At 45.3% G+C, this 16,542-nt stretch overlaps 1 protein-coding gene across 1 annotated transcript; it reads right to left on the reverse strand.

The window, feature by feature from the left end:
- Window positions 1–711: 711 nt before the first annotated feature.
- sap130a (Sin3A-associated protein a) lies at window positions 712–9,654 on the reverse strand. Its single transcript, XM_068707856.1, has 21 exons — window positions 9,569–9,654; window positions 8,789–8,916; window positions 8,420–8,685; window positions 7,792–7,959; window positions 7,561–7,687; window positions 7,342–7,457; window positions 6,903–7,021; window positions 6,332–6,473; window positions 6,137–6,227; window positions 5,911–6,015; window positions 5,630–5,771; window positions 5,296–5,411; window positions 4,877–5,164; window positions 4,601–4,769; window positions 4,169–4,267; window positions 3,716–4,077; window positions 3,346–3,591; window positions 3,129–3,254; window positions 2,930–3,033; window positions 2,682–2,795; window positions 712–2,070 (listed from the first exon to the last, which is right to left on the reverse strand). Exons 2-21 carry the CDS (start codon window positions 8,898–8,900, stop codon window positions 1,912–1,914), a joined length of 3,171 nt encoding a protein of 1,056 aa, XP_068563957.1. The 5' UTR covers window positions 8,901–8,916; window positions 9,569–9,654; the 3' UTR covers window positions 712–1,911.
- Window positions 9,655–16,542: the final 6,888 nt, after the last annotated feature.

Raw genomic sequence — 16,542 nt, forward strand, 5'->3', positions numbered from 1 at the left:
CCTCTGGAGATGTACCACTGTGATGTTGCTGGATTAACCGGCTCATAGCGGCCATACAAGCTGTGTGGCCGGGGACAATGTTGACGGAACAGACTGAGCTGTTGAGATACACAGATTTGCAGATGTATAACATTGGCACGGCTTAAATCCTACAATCTGTTGGGTTACACTGTAGGTTCTTCATATTTAATAGCAATGAAACGTAATCACATGTGAGGATCGGTGTCTGAGCACGCTCCTTAAGGGGATCCATGATAATTCTGTAAAGCAATAATCTTGCAATCTCACCATCTGTCCTCAAGCGTGGTCAGTTTATCCCGTTTAGGCAACCGACTGCGGTTATGTTTTTTTTAAGCATATACACCATTAACCAGAAAGACGCACTCAGCGGAGAGAAGATTTCCGCCAGCTGCGTCTGCAAAGACCACTACTGTATTGTGGGATTGAATGAATGCAACCCACAATTGGCTAACCCCCCCCCCCCCTCCAGATTACACTTGGACAGACACAGAGGTGCACACTCAATCACGCACAGACGTGCAACCAAACGCATGACACTCCTGGTGGCGCCAAAAATCGATATTAGAATGAGGAATTAAAGTGAAAAAGGCAAAAAAAAAAACCTTCAATCATTTTTGGATTTTAAGTGGTAAAAAGGAAAACACTCAAATTAAAAACCACAGAAATATGCAGACTTAACAGTGTCTCTGGTATGGTTTAAGTATCTTTACTATAATTACACAGACAAAAACAATGTACAACAGCTGGATGTTTCGGGCTCGCTTCATCTCGTAACGTTATTATCGTTACACTCTGCAAAATGAGGCGACGCGCGCCGCACCACACAAAATGCTTCATTGAGTACAAAACTGGAAAAGAACCAGGTCAATGGAAAAACCAAAAAGCACATTTACAGTGATTTACATGAATTCAATCCACCAGTGTGATCGCGCGACGATACTCGGCTCTCTTTCTTTCAAGCTCTCATTTTCTGAAAGCGAATGAAAGTATTGTTTTTAACCACCATGACATCCACTTACTTTGGATTCATGGCAGTTTACATGTAAAGTCAACTTGGCATTATGCAGTGTCCTTTGTTTTGTTTTAACTCAACCGATGTAAGTATTTCAATATCTTTTAGATCACAGCTAAACTCGCGGCTGGTAATAGGGTCACTTTCTACCCATACTAGATGAACAAACATGAAATGGAAAACAGCAGGTGCAGGATGTTGGGAGGAAAAAGGGGAAGCAGTGAAGTTGACCTGACGCTCTGAATGATATTTTCAGAATATATTTTGACAGCACGTGGAACAGCTTTCACGTGTTCCCGTCTATTTCACGCACACCCACAAAATGAAGGCACAGATTAATGAAAAGAGCACGACTGAGATCAGTCTGCATACACACAGCTTACTAAAGGGACTCCTTTCGGATGATTTGGATTTGACCCAGCCGTCAATAACTCTGAACTGAAATACTTCCATCAAAATCTACCGTAACTGCATTTAGTGCCAAATATCATCAGATAACACAACACAATGTGCCAGTTCAAACACGTTCTTAAGAGAAGAGGCAGAACTTTAAGTTAGTAAGAAATGGTCTCTGGGGTCTTTAAAAGTTAACAAATTAAAAAAAAAAAAAAAAGGGGGGGGGGGGGGCAGTGACAGGGCCGTCCAGTTGGCCACTCTAATGCAACCTACAATGCTCCACGCTCAATATGTGCGTTGGGTCTTGAATGAGAACCTATTCCTGATGGGCTGGTCTGCTTGTTGAAGTCCTCCCATCACTTCTCTCCGCCTGCTCTCGGGCAGATGGGGTGTGTGTGTGTGTGTGTGTGATTGTATGCAGCAACTCATAGCACCAAATTCTGAGCAGCTCCTTCACTCGGTGGGGGGGAGGGGGTCCGAGCTTATGCCCGCTCTTTGCGCTTCAGTTTGGAGGACTTCTTGACGGCGCCGTTCTTGTTGAGCAGCTTCAGCACTTTCTCCTTGTGGTCGAGCACCTTCATCATGGTGTCTCTGGCCTCGGTGACCTGGTCCATCACCAGCTTGCAGCGCTGCATGTTACCCTGGGGACCAAACGCACAGACACCTTCAGCTGTCGAAAGCAAACATGTGGGTGAAGACAAAGAGAGAGCGGCTTTCGTAGTGTTATGGCAGGGCTTCTAAACCTCATCGAACATCACCGTGACAGAGTAAAGTACAGACAAACATTTAACAAAATTGTAAATAAACATTTGATTCGATTCACATTCATTGCGCTTCAACACGATCAACCGCAGTTGCAGAAAAATATCAGGCTATACTGACATCATTAATATTTAACTATTTGTAAAAGACTCCAGGGTTCAAGGTTTGTTTGCTTTCGGAAGGCTTCCAACTCATGTGATCCAAACATTTCAAAACAACTCCGGAACGTTCAAAAGTCTAAATTTAATCATTTCCAAAATTCATGTTGTTTTCATCGAAAGGATTATTTTTATAGATGTATTTAACTTTATTTGTTGCCATTTTCACTGTGGACAAAAACACAAAGTTTGCTGGGGCGGTCCAGCAGCAATTTAACAAAAGTAAAGTATGACAGTCTTTACACACACACACATGTACATATGTACAGAATGTCATATTTTTATAGAAATAGAAAGAAAGAAATCAGTCAGTCTGCAGTAAACAGCCGTACCTGTATGAGCTCATTGATTCGGTGTAGGTCGTCATCGGAGCCGGCTCTCTTCTTAGGGATCAGGCCCTCTTGAAGGGTGGAGAGGCGGCTGTACACATCGTGCTCCAAACTCGACTACAGATCAAGTAACAAGCGTGTTATCAAAAGGGCCAATAGAAAAAGCCACCAACCAAACGTAACCTTCATCGACATCACTCAGAATTTCCATGAAGATAAACAATACTACAGAGTTATACAGCAGCACTCACCAGCTGCCTGAGCTGTGCAGCGCACAGGTGGATTTTCCAGCCTTGTGCTCTGCATGCCACTCCTCTCTGGTTGGCCATGTCCTGTAAGCTGCCCTTCTTCTCCTCTGAGAGACAAGCAGACGGTTGTCGTTAGAAAGAAAAACGCCGCCGGCACTCGTTCTCGCTCGCCGTATGAAACATAAGCAAGAAAGCCACTGACCTTTGACCCGGATGTCGCTGTACCTCTGGAAGTGGTGGTAGGCAGCTTTCCAGGGGTTCCTGTAGTGCCGCAGGAGAGTAACAGGCGGTCGAGGCCTGACTGGTACATAACGCACTCCCTCCTCATCTGGAAGACAAAAATGTAAAAAGTGCTGATTACGCATCATCACCACCATCACCACCACCACAGCGACGTCGGTTGGCATCACATTACGCACCGACATATTCCCTCGGTGGAGACTCGCGCCTCTCCGCCCTGCCGGTGATGGGCCTGCCTGGGGCCTTCTCCTCATCCGTGCTGTTGGTCTCCACCATCTCGCTCTCCTCGGTGGAAATGACGTGCTGCTGCTTGCGGGGCTTCTTCCTCGGGGAGGCCCCGGGTATCAGATCTCCCGTGGCAGGAGCGCTCAGGGTGGAGGCCTGGGTGGTGAGGGCTGGGGCTGATGACAAGTTAGCATTGGGATCTGAGGGGAAGAGGAAAAACATGTTGTTTACTTGTGCGTTTGTTTCGGTTTCCTTGCGTTCATTCGTTTCTTATTTAATTCAACATAAATCGATTTCACTTTTAATGACCGATGCGCTGCTCACCGGGCTGCGAGGTGTCCATGGTTTCCATTTCCTGCTTTATTTTCAAATCGGGGCAGGCGGAGCTGCCAGCACAAGCGGCGGTGCTACTGGCTGCGGGCTGAGTGGGGGAGGCCACTGTGTTGGCCATTGAAGCGGGAGCCGGGGGAGTTACAGCCATGGCTGCGGGCAGGGCTGAGAGGACAGTGGAGGCCTGGGAGGGAGGCGCAGGCCCCGGCGTGGCGAGCATGGCGGGGATGGCTTGGGCGAGGTGTTGGGCGTTTGAGGACACGGCCTGCTGCTCTCCTCCCTGGGAAGGCAGGGCCTCTACTGTAGCCATGACAGGAGGGGCCACGGCCATGTGCACCTCAGCTTTGGGCTTAACACTGGAGGGAAGGATCGGAAACGTCGGGTTACAGACTCATAACTTCTAACGACGCGGATGGAACTGATGTGATCCGTGTAACGGAGGCTCACCCTGCGGGTCGGGGAGATCCGGCTCCCCTCACGCCACTCTCCATTCTGCCGCTACTGGGTTCACTGGGCTGAGCGGGGATCAGGTTCTTGCGAACACATCTGGTTTGGTGAAAAGTGAAACATTTAGCGATCCCGTTTGGACCTTCACACGTTTCTGTCAAACTGCATTTGGAGAATCTAATGCTGACAATCAACCTGCTATTAAGTGACGGTGAAAAGCCTCGTCTAGTCCTACAATAAATGAAGAGGGAGACTTAAACCCAGTTTTCCGGTTTAGGTCTTAAAGCAGATCAGGGTTAAGGTAACCACAGTCCACAATGACTCAGACGATAGAAGAGATGCTCTCGAGAAATGTGACATGTCGCTGGTTTATGAGACGAATGAGAAACTATTCCAAGAGGCCCACTGTCTGACGGCTGGTGCTCTACTCACCCTTCACTAGCGGGCTTCTTGCGGAGGATGCTGGGTCTAGGGGAGGAGACCAGGGTGGGGGCTCCTCCTACCCCTCCCTGGGCGTGCGCCTGCACCATGGTGGCCACTGGCTGGGTGGTGCTGAACGTGCTGCTGATGGGGCTCGCTACAAAGCCATCGGCCAAAACAACTAGAAAAAAAATAGAACACACAACAAGTTACAAGCAACTCAGCAAAGCACACATCAACACCACGCTGATTGTTTTATTACTGAAGCAGTACAGGTTCAGTAATTACCGGGTTTTGCTTCAGACTGCGCTTGTTGCTGCTGAGCGACTAACGGCGCCTGCTGTAGTCCCTGCGTGCCGATCGGCGCAGACGTGTGCAGGCCCTGCACTCCTATGGGTGCAGGCTGGATGCCCTGCGTGGCGATGGGCGCCGGCTGGATCCCCTGGGTGCTGATCTGCGCAGATGGGAGACCGATCCGATCCACCGCCATCAGCTGCATGTGGTTTAGGTGGACAGTGGTCGCCACACCGACTCCGCCTTGGGTGGGCAGCGCTGAACTCGGCGCTTGAGGAGTAACTTATGGGGCGGGACAATAAGAGTTACAGGTTTAACCCTCCGGTTTCAAATTTCATAGGTACGATTCTTATAGCGTTTATAAGTCAAATAACAAAAAGGTCACCACAGCAGTTAGCTGTGACAGAGCTTACCAGGATACTGGCGGATGGCGGATACAGAGCTGCTGATGGGGGTGTATGTGTGCGTCAGAGGGTACGAGGAGGAGTACGCCGGCAGGAAATACTGGAACTGCACAGGCACCGATGGCCTTCAAAATAAAACATACAAGATTACTCCGACACTCATCGTCATCTGAATAAAGTCTCTGTACTTCTGAGGTTAATAAATGTCTATAGTGTTTGTTGGGTAAAAGAAATACTAACACACTGAGAATGCAGATTCCATTCTATTGTGTTACACTTTTTCAAACAACTATTGGATATCAGATGCTATAACCGCGTCAGTTGGTCAACATTGTGCGCTCACCTGTTGTCACTTCTTGCTTCCATGGTGACGGGGTTAGGAGACGACCGATGGCCCGGGATGGGGATGAGGTTGGTTCTCTCTCCGGGGTAGTCGGGCTGCACACGGGTCGAGGAGTGGGCGATGGGCTGAGGGACGACTTTAGCTGTAAACAACACAGAGGAACAGTTCAGAGAGAAACGTGGAATAAAACGCACCATGAACTGATTCAGTTTGAGAGAACGCCTCCTGCTTATGGAGCACGCAACAACGTTCCAACCACAGAGACCAAACGGCCAGCTTACCAACGGGGATGGCAGAGGTGGTCACCGCTGCAGCATGAGAGGAGTGCGAGGCCATCGTCATGGTGACAATAGAGTTACTGGACATTTGGCTGTGTGGCACAGAGCCTAAACATGAAGAAGGAAGGTGTATAATAAATAAATAACCGCACAATTTGTTTCATTTCATGTTTCTTTAGTCAAAGTTTTGGGACTAGCTTGTTGACATAAATATACAAAAAGGTCATACCTATTGTGGTGGTTGACGGCACAGTGTTGGAGGCAACGATTGGCGCCACAGTTGCTGCAGCTACTGGTGTTACAGGACTGAAGATGGGCTTCTGTGGGGAGCCAAACATGTATATTAAAAAAAAAAAAAAGGTTATGCCAGTCACTGTATAAAAAGGAGTAGTTATTTTGCAGGAAGTCATAAAGAGGCAGTAACCTGTGTCATGGTGTGCGGAGGCTTTTGGGCCCCGATTGCTGGGTGGGACGGCAGCGTGATCCGCGTGGCGGTGTCACGGGATGTCTGAGACCTCTGAATACTGACGGTGGCCGAAGGGGGGTGAATGGTCAGCCCTGGACGCCTGGGGAGGGGGGGAGAAAAAAGAAAAAAGACTGCCCCTTTAGTGCACTAAATCGGCACAGGCATGGCTTGATAAAAGCCCAGAGGGAACTGCCAGGGCAGAAGAACTCATATTCATGTTACACAAAAGTTTACTGGTTTTAGTGATTTTAGAAATGATCTCTTTCAATTACTCTGATGCACACGCAGACCCATTGTGCTAATTTCATACTGTTTCACTAACTGCTTTAGAGCTGCACTGGATAACTTAATCTACATAACACTACATTAAAGAGCACAAATGACTTTTAAGGAATTCAAAAGGACAATAGAATCATATAGTTTACCATGCAGTCACAACAGGGGCAGGTCCACCGATTACCACAAGCCGTTTGGTTCTACTTTGCTGTTAAACTCCTAGTCATGTTGTCAACACATTCTCGGGACTTACCCATGTGTCACCTCTGCAGAGTGTGTGACTGTTGGGCTGATGACTGGGGACTGAGTTCTGGAAATGGGCGCCACCACAGTTGGAAGCACGGCTGTGGACGTTGTCACGGCAGGGCGGGACTGTGGGAGGATGACACGGTTACACACAAACTTTCGAAAACGTTCAACAAGATAAGAGTGCTGCAGGAATGAGTCCTCAAACCCGGAAATGAGTTCGCATTTATGCACCTCCGGTTCCCTCGTCTCAAAGTCAATGGGTTCCTGAACGGATGTGTAAGTAACATAAACTAGCGTTTGTCACAGAGTTTTTTATCTGCAATAATCAAAAATCCAATTGGAAATATCCCACCGGCTTTTCGTCCGGGGTTGGTCCTCATAAATACATCATCCCTGCACCACGCTATACCAGCACATCTTCAGACGACAGTGCATCCCGGTACCTGAATTGTCTGGTGGATGATGTGCTGCACTGTGGGCTGCCCGGGGCCCGCACTTGCTCCGGTGGCTGGCCGCAGGACAGTTTTGGAGCTGGACATAACAGCTGCTGCAGCAGCCCCTACAGGGAAAGCAATAGACTGATGTAGAGAAACGCACCGCTACAGACGAGTAGTAAATGGTGTAGCGTGTCAAGGACGCTGTTCTTAGTACATCATGCATACCTCGGGGTAAGTGGGAGGTGAAGGTCTGGGGTGGCACCGCAGGGGTCCCGATCTGCAGTGCAGGGGCACTGCCCCGGATGATCTGAATGTTTGCTGGCATCAGGTGGTGTAAGTTGCTCGAGTGACCCTGAAACACAATTTAAAAAAAAAAAAAAAGGAGCACACAACTTCAGTCATTAGCAAGAAAGCAGACAATAACGTGCATCAACAGCCAACTGACAGAGCACTCACCTGCTGACCACTGATTGTTGCCACGGGAATAGAGGGGGTTGGAGCAATACTGCTCTCTATGGTGACAGTCATGTGACCGGGCACCTTGGGGGGTATGGGGATATGACCCTGGTTGGAAGCTGGTGCTGGGGCAATAAGACGACTTGGCATAGGTGACTTCAGGACAGCCTAAACAAAAATAAACACATTTGTTTGTTTTTTTTCCGCTCAGAATGGTGTTAAGAACAATGCTACAAAAAAAAACTATGTTAAGTTCACACAAACGCAACATGTTGCAGTAAAACACACTTCTTTTTCTTAAAGTAATTGTAAGGTTAGACATTGTGCACATGGCCAGCTTCCTAATCAAGTTTACAGTAAATGTTATTGGTAAGCCAGTTATCAAGCACAATATTTAGCTATCCAAGTCCTTCAAGTTTAAGGACTCCTCAGGAACAATTTGAATTATTAATAATTGAGTAGAAGGTGTAGTCCATAACACAAAAGGAAGAAAATCCAAACCTGAAAACATCAACGAGATCTTTAAAATGTTTTCACTGCCTGCACGATTTAAACATTAAAAAATGATATATGTATGTATATGTATAGAAATCCTCTATACATGAACAGTTACGGTCATAACCATCACCTTCATTTGTCCCTCAGTGAGGACAGCAGGCTGGCCCTGTGGGAGGTGGACAGAGGGGGCAGCTACGGTCACAGGTGTGCCGGGCTGAATGGGCACGGCCTGTGGGGTAGCTTGTGGCTGGCCGTGCGTCTGTACTTGTGGGTAAGGTCGGACCACCATCGTCTCCTGCTTCTCATCTCTGAAGGACAAGGCTCCCCCGCCCCCGGCGGGTGGGTGGTCCTGCTGCCCGTGATCAGCTTCCCGACCGCTGTCAGTGTCTCCGCCGCCTATAGCGGGGAAAAAATAGTCGGATTGAACATTTACTTACAGGTTTCTTCCTCGTCATGTATGAAATATCCCGCGAGTGCATTTCAGTGACAATAGGGTTACCTTGAGGATGTGACGGCTGGTTGACGGACACCAGGTTTCCAGCCGCAGGGATCTGAGGGGCTCCCCCGCTGGAGGCTGGCAGCCCGTGTCGGGGGAATTGCTGGGAGCTCATTTTAACTAATTACGACCTAAAATAGAATGAAGATTGTACATTAATTCCAGTAGCAGACACACTGGAGGTATCGTTAAGGTTTGAACTCCGTTAACAACCGCACTCCTAACAGTAAATATGTACGGCGGCTACAACAATACAAGCCGACCTTAACCCTTTACGGGCGGCGCGGGGAGATAAACAGGCTAATGGAACAAAATGCAACAAAAACCTGAGGCAAGTCGACAACATTAACGTTAACCAAATGGTGCTGATAAAAAGGGTTACTGTTATAAAGACATTTGTACCATGAAAGACAAGACAATAACATTTTTGTGAACCTTTGTTTACCGTTATGTGGCCAAAAACACAATGACTAAACTGTATCGTTGCTAATCAAACATCAAGTTTGAGCAAAGAAGCGACTTGTCGACTGCCTGCGTCGATGTGACCAAACGACGTGTGCTCAGTAATGCTCACCCTTGTCACTGCTTTTGGTCCGGTAACCTTACAACTAAAAAGCTACCCTGTTAGCCAGCTATCTTAGCTAGGAGCAGGCTAACGTTGAATTGCTAACCCTGCTGCCGCCTGCTTTTCGTGCTAAACCCTGAACTTTCTAAAGAGTACAACGGCGTACACTTCAGAGGGCTAAACAAACAAACAAGTATCTACAGGTGTGCAGATGTTACCGTATTATAGAGGAACTAGGCAATGGTCGTTTTGTGGATTACAATTTTTTCCATTCGTCTTTTCTTTTTTCCAACGTATAAGCCGGAAGAACGCTCAAGAGGAACCGGACCTCCCTGTTTCATTCAACCAATCAGAGAAGACAACATCAGATCACTGACCAATCAGAGCTCGGGACATGTTTTGACCAACCTAAAACTGCACCAGGGAGGGGATACTCGCGGGGAACAGCTCCGACCTGCAACACCAGAGTCACATGGTCGACGGAGGCAGCCGAGTTAGCACTGGAGCTAATCTGCTAGCATTGCCATCCGGCCCCGCTCTTTATACACCACATCTTACTCCACTGTTTGTGAAGATTATTAATACGACGTTAAACAATATCCTTAAGTGTGGTGGAAGACGTTTTCTGGTCCTCTGTTAAAGTAATCAAATGAGTAAATGTACTCAATTACAAGTAAAAACCCTGCATTCATACAATAAATACTTCAGAAAAAGTCTATATGATAAGCGAAATGTAGGCTACCAAGTATCAAAATTAAAATACATAACCATGTTTACAATATTTTGTGTTTGGTTACTGTCATTGATGCACAACATGTACGGCGGAGTCTAATGTAGCTGGTTGTAGTATTTGTAGCGTAAAACTATTTCAAATCTGTAATAATGCATAACATGTATCATGTTATGTATGTAACATTTTAACAATAGCTGGCATATGAAGGTAGTGGAGTACAAAGTACAATATTTGATTTAGAAAAGTAGTGAAGTGGATGTATAAGTGAACTTAAAGTAAAGTTCCTCAGAGTTTATGCGATACATGAAGTAAATTAAACACACTTATAAGTTATTTCTATCACTGGCAGTAGCTGCGTATTTTGACGGTGTTTCAACATTAAAGCTCCAAACAATAAAGAGTTTAAGTGTACCCCGGTGAAACGCTACTGGAAAGTAACCTGCGGATGCCTTCGGCCAGAGACAGTTCGGCTATCTCCGTCTGTCACGTGACCATCCGGTGGCGGCGGGGCCTCCGGAGCGGAGTCTCCCGCTTTAAAATCTGATTGCTGCAGGCTGCTCGGCTCCCTGCTCGTTGACTAAACTGGAGCCCTCCCAGTGCACGAGTGCTAGTGCCGCAATACCTTCAGCGAAACACTAGAGAGCAGCAGCCAACCACAAGAAACGTCTCGGGACGCTGATTGTCTACGGTGACACGTGAGTGACAGAAGGAAAACACAGGTGAAAACAATCAAATCAATGATGGCTGGATTCCATTTAGCTGCCTCGGTTTCAGATTTTGGCCCACTGTCACACTGTCTTGGCTTATTGGAAATAATGTTAACGTCACAATAGTCAAATCTTATGTATATTAATGTTGTGTTCTCTATATTATTGTGAAATAGGTGGAGGATTCAAATAAACCCAGTGGGTTGTCTGCTTCTTCCTGCACTGTGCTATTATTTATGTTTGTGTATTTCTTAAATTGTGCAGAATAAACTAAATTAAAGCTAAACTAAACTAAATAATAGCAACATCTGGGCTTTGACTGAGTAGCCGTCCATTTCCACTTTATGAATATTTCGGACATTTTTTTCTGGGGGCAGTTTGTTTAGAGTTCACTTTCCAAGACTGCACAAACTGCCACATTGTCATTATCGGTAACAGTGCGTTTGCATGAGGCCACTTGTGTAAATCTAAATCAATTACACGTCTGGATGTCGAGGGTTGTGTGTGGTCATACAGCGGATGAGCGTGTGCTTTATTAGATTCCCTTTCTGGGGATTCCCTGTTTTCCTGGGGATTATTCAAAGATATTAAGAAGATGCGTGGCTTTCACTTCCGCCATTTGTCCAGTCATCTGTGACTATCTTCACATCTACAGCTAGCCACAGCTATTTCCCTATGTAGCATGTAACATCTGTGTCACTTGCAGAAGGACATCTGACTCTGAGTGGTTCATGAACACTCCCTGTAGCTATTCAGCTCTTGAGTTGTTTACTGTTGGCATTTTGTTATGACATATAATAAATACTTAACTGCTTTTCCTTCTGGGGGAAAAAAAAGACAAGTCTTGACCAGCAACTTAAAATCGTCTTTGGCTTTAAAGACAAAAGTTTCATACACATACAGTTTTGAATTTCAACTTTACGAAGAAGGATTTCTCGTTGCCTCCATGATGTTGCTATGGAAAATCACAAAGTTTGTTTAGAAAAAAAAACTACAGACAATAAAACTAACTAGAAGTTATTAGGTCTATTTATTTTGGTTCATCCACCGGTTTCTGTTTTGTCATACATTTGAGAATCTTTCAACATGTAAATACTGGTAAAAGAAAAGAGGTCTAGTCAAGTACATCAGTATCTACATAGGTACACCTGGGCCGTACAGGGTTGTATATAACATTCCTGCGTGTTGAGGCACGACCACTAAAGTTTCCTCAGCTGTGCTCACACACTCATTCAAATACACCTGTTTCAACTGAGAACTTGTGAGACCCTCATGACAAGCATTCTTTGGATATTACTGCTGACTTCTTAAGAAAATGATGTGAGTTCAGTGGAATACTTTTTTTACGAAGAAATAAGTAGATACAAAGAGACTTAAAACCAGGAAATGAATCAGCATTTTGGGCTCTTCTGGGTCCCTCGTCTCGAAGTCATTGGCTTTTTGAATGGGTTTTTGGTTAGTAAATAAAATATGAATAAAACATGTCAGTAAATACCCCTCTCGTGAGTTTTGAAGCTTTTAGGTGTCTTAAAAAAAGGCGGTTGCTAACAAGTGACTGACACCGATTAGGCCGCCTTTACGGCCTCGTTGTGTATACTCATGTGACCGTGGTGTCGTTGCTTTATAGCCTAAACGTTAGCTTTTTACTTCAGCAATTGCATTCCAGAATCCTAAAAGTGGTGGTCATTTGTGAAGACTATCTTGCTGAGCAAAACGTGTGCTTACCACAGATCTTATTTTCTGCAGTAATCCAAAATCCAATGGAAAAATCCTATCGGCTTTTTGTCGAGTGTTTTCCGGGTTTTCCTACACAAATGTCATCCCTGGAGCACTCTATAGGGAAATTTCAATAAGGAAGCTAACAGAGTTGTTATGAATTGAGCGGAGTAAGGCAGGCTGAGACTAAAGTGGTGTGACGTTCAAGTATTAACATGTGTCGGCTCCCGTGGGATTTTCCCAGTTATGCTGATTAATCCTAGAACTCATCATTTTAGTTTGAATTCTTTTATAATCTCCTCCATTTCACACCCAGATGTTCCAGTTACTCATTCGTCTACACTGTTAATTACTCACTGGCGTTGTGGACGTAGAGAAGCAGACTTTTCACAGGTAGCCCAGATTGCACCTGGGCTACACAGCGTCTGATCTTTACCGCTGACTCAGGTGCCATTGTCTTCATTTAGCCTGGAGATCATCCTCCACAGCGCGTCTCTCTCCGTGCAGCTTCAGACATACAACATTTTGACTCATGCACCCATTCCTGTCCCTGCGGTGAATCAGTCTTTCTGGGTTGTGCAGCTCAGACTGTTAACAGCCACACGGTCGTGGTGAACCTGGTGCCTCAGGCATCTTTGTGGAAATGGTAAAGTCCTATTAAAAAGTCCAAGTCAAGTTTTAAGTCTTTAAGGGCGAGTCCAAGTCTTCATCAACAAATTGCAAGTAAATCGTATTGATAATCAAAATGATGATGCTTTTGATGATGATATTTTCCTGACAAAAACAATATAATTGTTTAACTTTTACATACTGATAGCAGGTCATTTCAATCTATCCATCCATCCATCCATCCACAGTTAAATATTTAAGTTTGAGCCATGTGAGACCTGTCCAGCTCTGTCTTAATAAAACTTCCAACTTCTTTTCAAGTAGTTAAGTCTACAACCCTCCCAAATTTGAATCTGTGTCAATTTTCTTTGTTTTGGCCAATTTGGGTTAGCAGAACAACCTGTAAACACAACATTGACATACCATAACCCTTTAAAGTCATCATGGTAAACATGTTAGCAAACAATTGCCTCTACACATCCAGCAGAAACAGAGCAACTTTAGCGTTTTTATATGAAGTTGTGTTTCAGGCCACCTAATTTATGTCGTTCAATCACTGTCATAGGCTCTGTGCTTGAAGCCTCCTGAGGGGAAATATCTGGCTCTTTAGCAGCTAAATACTCCACTATGATCACCAGCTAGCTGCAGACTTTGAGTGTCTGGGCCCATGGGTTTCTAAAGAGCCATTGTGAAGCAGAGCAGACAGCTACCGGCGAGAGACAACGCCCTTCTGTCACTGAAAGTGGCCACACCCTCAATTATGCCCAATTTAAACCTCCATATAATTTAAACATGTGAGTTGTATAAAAATTCCCCCCCAGTACACTTTTCATGAACGGGCAAATTAGCTGAGACCAAAACCACTTTTTGTACCAAGCTGTAAACATGTTTATTTCTGCTGTGAAAATCCTTTAACATGGAGGTCTAAGGGGACCCTGCCTCTAGTGGCTATTTGAAGAACTGACGTTTTTTGGCACTTTTGACATTCATTTCTCAGCAGCGGAGGTTTCCTCTTGGTCTCAGCAGGTAGCATACAGCGAGTTTGTGGAACTATTATTTAAAAAAAAAATTTTAGACAGCTGTGTGCTGCTAAAAACTGAACCAAAACAGTTAAGGCCGCAAAACCAAAACAATGAGCCGAAAGACGCTAAAACACTGATTTATCTCTAAGAGTGAGGTGGATGGAGGGGGTTGCAGAAAAGCAGAACAGGTGTGGTTCTCATGTGTGGTTCTCCTGCTGCTGCTCAGGCCACAGTCAACACCCAGAGCAAAACAACTTCGTTCCTTTGGCTCACCAGCCACACAATGTCGCATTTGACATTGCCCTAAACATTTTGCTGCAAGTGGCCTGCTATCTGAGAGGGTTCGCTTCATCTCAGTAACAGCCCTAAAATTAGAGGACGGTGCCCTGATTTATGTGGAAAAGTGAAGGGGGCGGGTACACATTCCATGACTGCTGCAGGCAGGAAGTTTTGGAATCTCCATGGAAATTAAGACAAAACACAGAGCTCCGCAGTTATTTCTTTTCCAAGTATTTCGCACAGGCTTTTAGTGCAAAATGTTCTCCAAAGGCTCCCGAAAGGAGACATCATTTGTTGCCAATCGTCCCCTCTATTGCTGCCAGACACAGTGATATACTCACATTTCGATACAAGTGGCGCATGACTTGAAAAGTACTATAAATGTGGAGGCGAGACAAACATAAGCAGGACACGTACGTAAGGAGAGCATGTTAAGAATGCACATTATTTTCACATGACTCTACAGTTTACCGAGCACAAACAACTTTATCTCCTTTATCTCAGAACAACCTCATTGACATTCTTTTCTTGATCCGCTATGACCGATGCTGTGGTCCAAGTGAGACGCATTCACAGTTGCTGGGAATCAAAGTGTGGAAATTTAGGTGGTAAATAAATTCAACAGTCATTACAACATTCATAGTCATTCCTGCAGGACTCCTAGATATGTGTGTGTGTGTGTGGAATGAATTGCATTTTTCTTTCTTTTAGGACACCTGAGCGTCCCCAGGAATGATTCTCCCCCCATGGCGCTGTTCAAACTCTGCACTACACCGGAGTCACGTCATCATAACCTTTCACCTACAGAACCCACTTACTTCTCTCACAGTTTGGCGGGGGCGCTCGTCTTACATGTACCGACATCAGTGGTAGGAGGAAACGTCTGAAATGTGATCTGTCTGAGTACGATCGGGGGACCAAAATAATGGCACATTACAGACGCCAAGGTGCCACATGTGTCCCAGCTGAAAAAAAAAAAAAAAAAAAAAGGCATTCAGCAGATGGAGATTTATTATTGCGGCCTTTCCGAGCTGAGAAAAGTGGCACTCAGCTACAACAAGTAAAGGCAGCAGGAGGAAAATGTGTGGCATCTGTGGAATGCCATCTTAAGCTCACCAGGTGGGAAGAAGGAAGGCAAACGTATCTACATTAAAAAAAGGTTTACAAGGGAATCTTTGCATTTAAAGAGCACAACTTCTTGGAAGTCTGCTACACACAACATACACATAGAAACATAACGTTGGGCAGGTTTGAAAGTCTACATGTGGAACAAGATCTTCTGTTCATGATGAGACCGGCTGGAATTCAGCGTTTCTTCATTTGCTCAGGATTTGATGTACAGACCACAAAGAACAGATCCCAGCACAACACTACTGTCGTTTGTGTGAAAACAGATCACGAGTGGTCTGTCATGTCACTAGTGGTGAGGATGAATGGCAAATATATTGTACTTGCGGTGAAAACCACGAGGGGCCGTGATGAAATATTGAAGTTGTCACAAAAATGGTGCGCCAAAGATAACAACAAACAATGTAAATTAGCGACATTTCAAGCTAATGCTCTTCTTCAGCCGTACTTGGTCTGGTATGACCAGTAGCTCATAGTGGCTAATGTTAGCTAACATTAGCTAACTTTAGAACGCATTGTAGCTTACAAACATTACACTAAACATTACAGAGTAAGCTCGCTAACTGCGTTTTAGCTCCGGCTTCCCAATGTGTTATCCCAAAGTTACATAGCCTTGCCTAACATCTAAGGTGCATTACATACATATACAATTAGTACATTTTATTTGGGTTTTCAGGAGTCAGCCGACAGATCCGTTTTGGATTAACTGAACTCAGAAGTTCTGTTGGATCTTGTTGTATATATATTCTCAAAAGAACTGTGTTGTAAATACCCTCTGCTTTGGCTCCTCTACGGTGGCCTTCAGGTAACGTAAAAATGCAAATGGCTCTCTCTAGTGGCAGTGTTACGTTTGTCCGTTCTGGGCCACCGTAGAAATATGGTGGTGTGACATGGCGGACTCCGTGAAGAGGACCCACTCCCTATCAAGATAGGAAGGGCTATTTATGACTAATAGCGGTATTGAATAAACAAACGGTGATGGTCTTGAATGAGGGTCT

Source organism: Cebidichthys violaceus, unplaced genomic scaffold (genome assembly GCF_023349555.1).
Source record: "Cebidichthys violaceus isolate CVI_PGR_0920_01 unplaced genomic scaffold, fCebVio1.0.p SCAF_13, whole genome shotgun sequence".
Lineage (NCBI taxonomy): Eukaryota > Metazoa > Chordata > Actinopteri > Perciformes > Stichaeidae > Cebidichthys > Cebidichthys violaceus.

What these genes read in the sequence shown, in the direction of transcription:
- sap130a (XM_068707856.1), bottom strand. Translation starts at nt 8,900, where the DNA reads ATGAGCTCCCAGCAATTCCCCCGACACGGGCTGCCAGCCTCCAGCGGG. An exon ending in CACCTCTGCCATCCCCGTTG is followed by an intron (nt 5,772 to 5,910) that starts GTAAGCTGGCCG and finishes TGTTGTTTACAG; the next exon opens with CTAAAGTCGTCCCTCAGCCC. An exon ending in GGATCTCCCCGACCCGCAGG is followed by an intron (nt 4,078 to 4,168) that starts GTGAGCCTCCGT and finishes CCTTCCCTCCAG; the next exon opens with TGTTAAGCCCAAAGCTGAGG.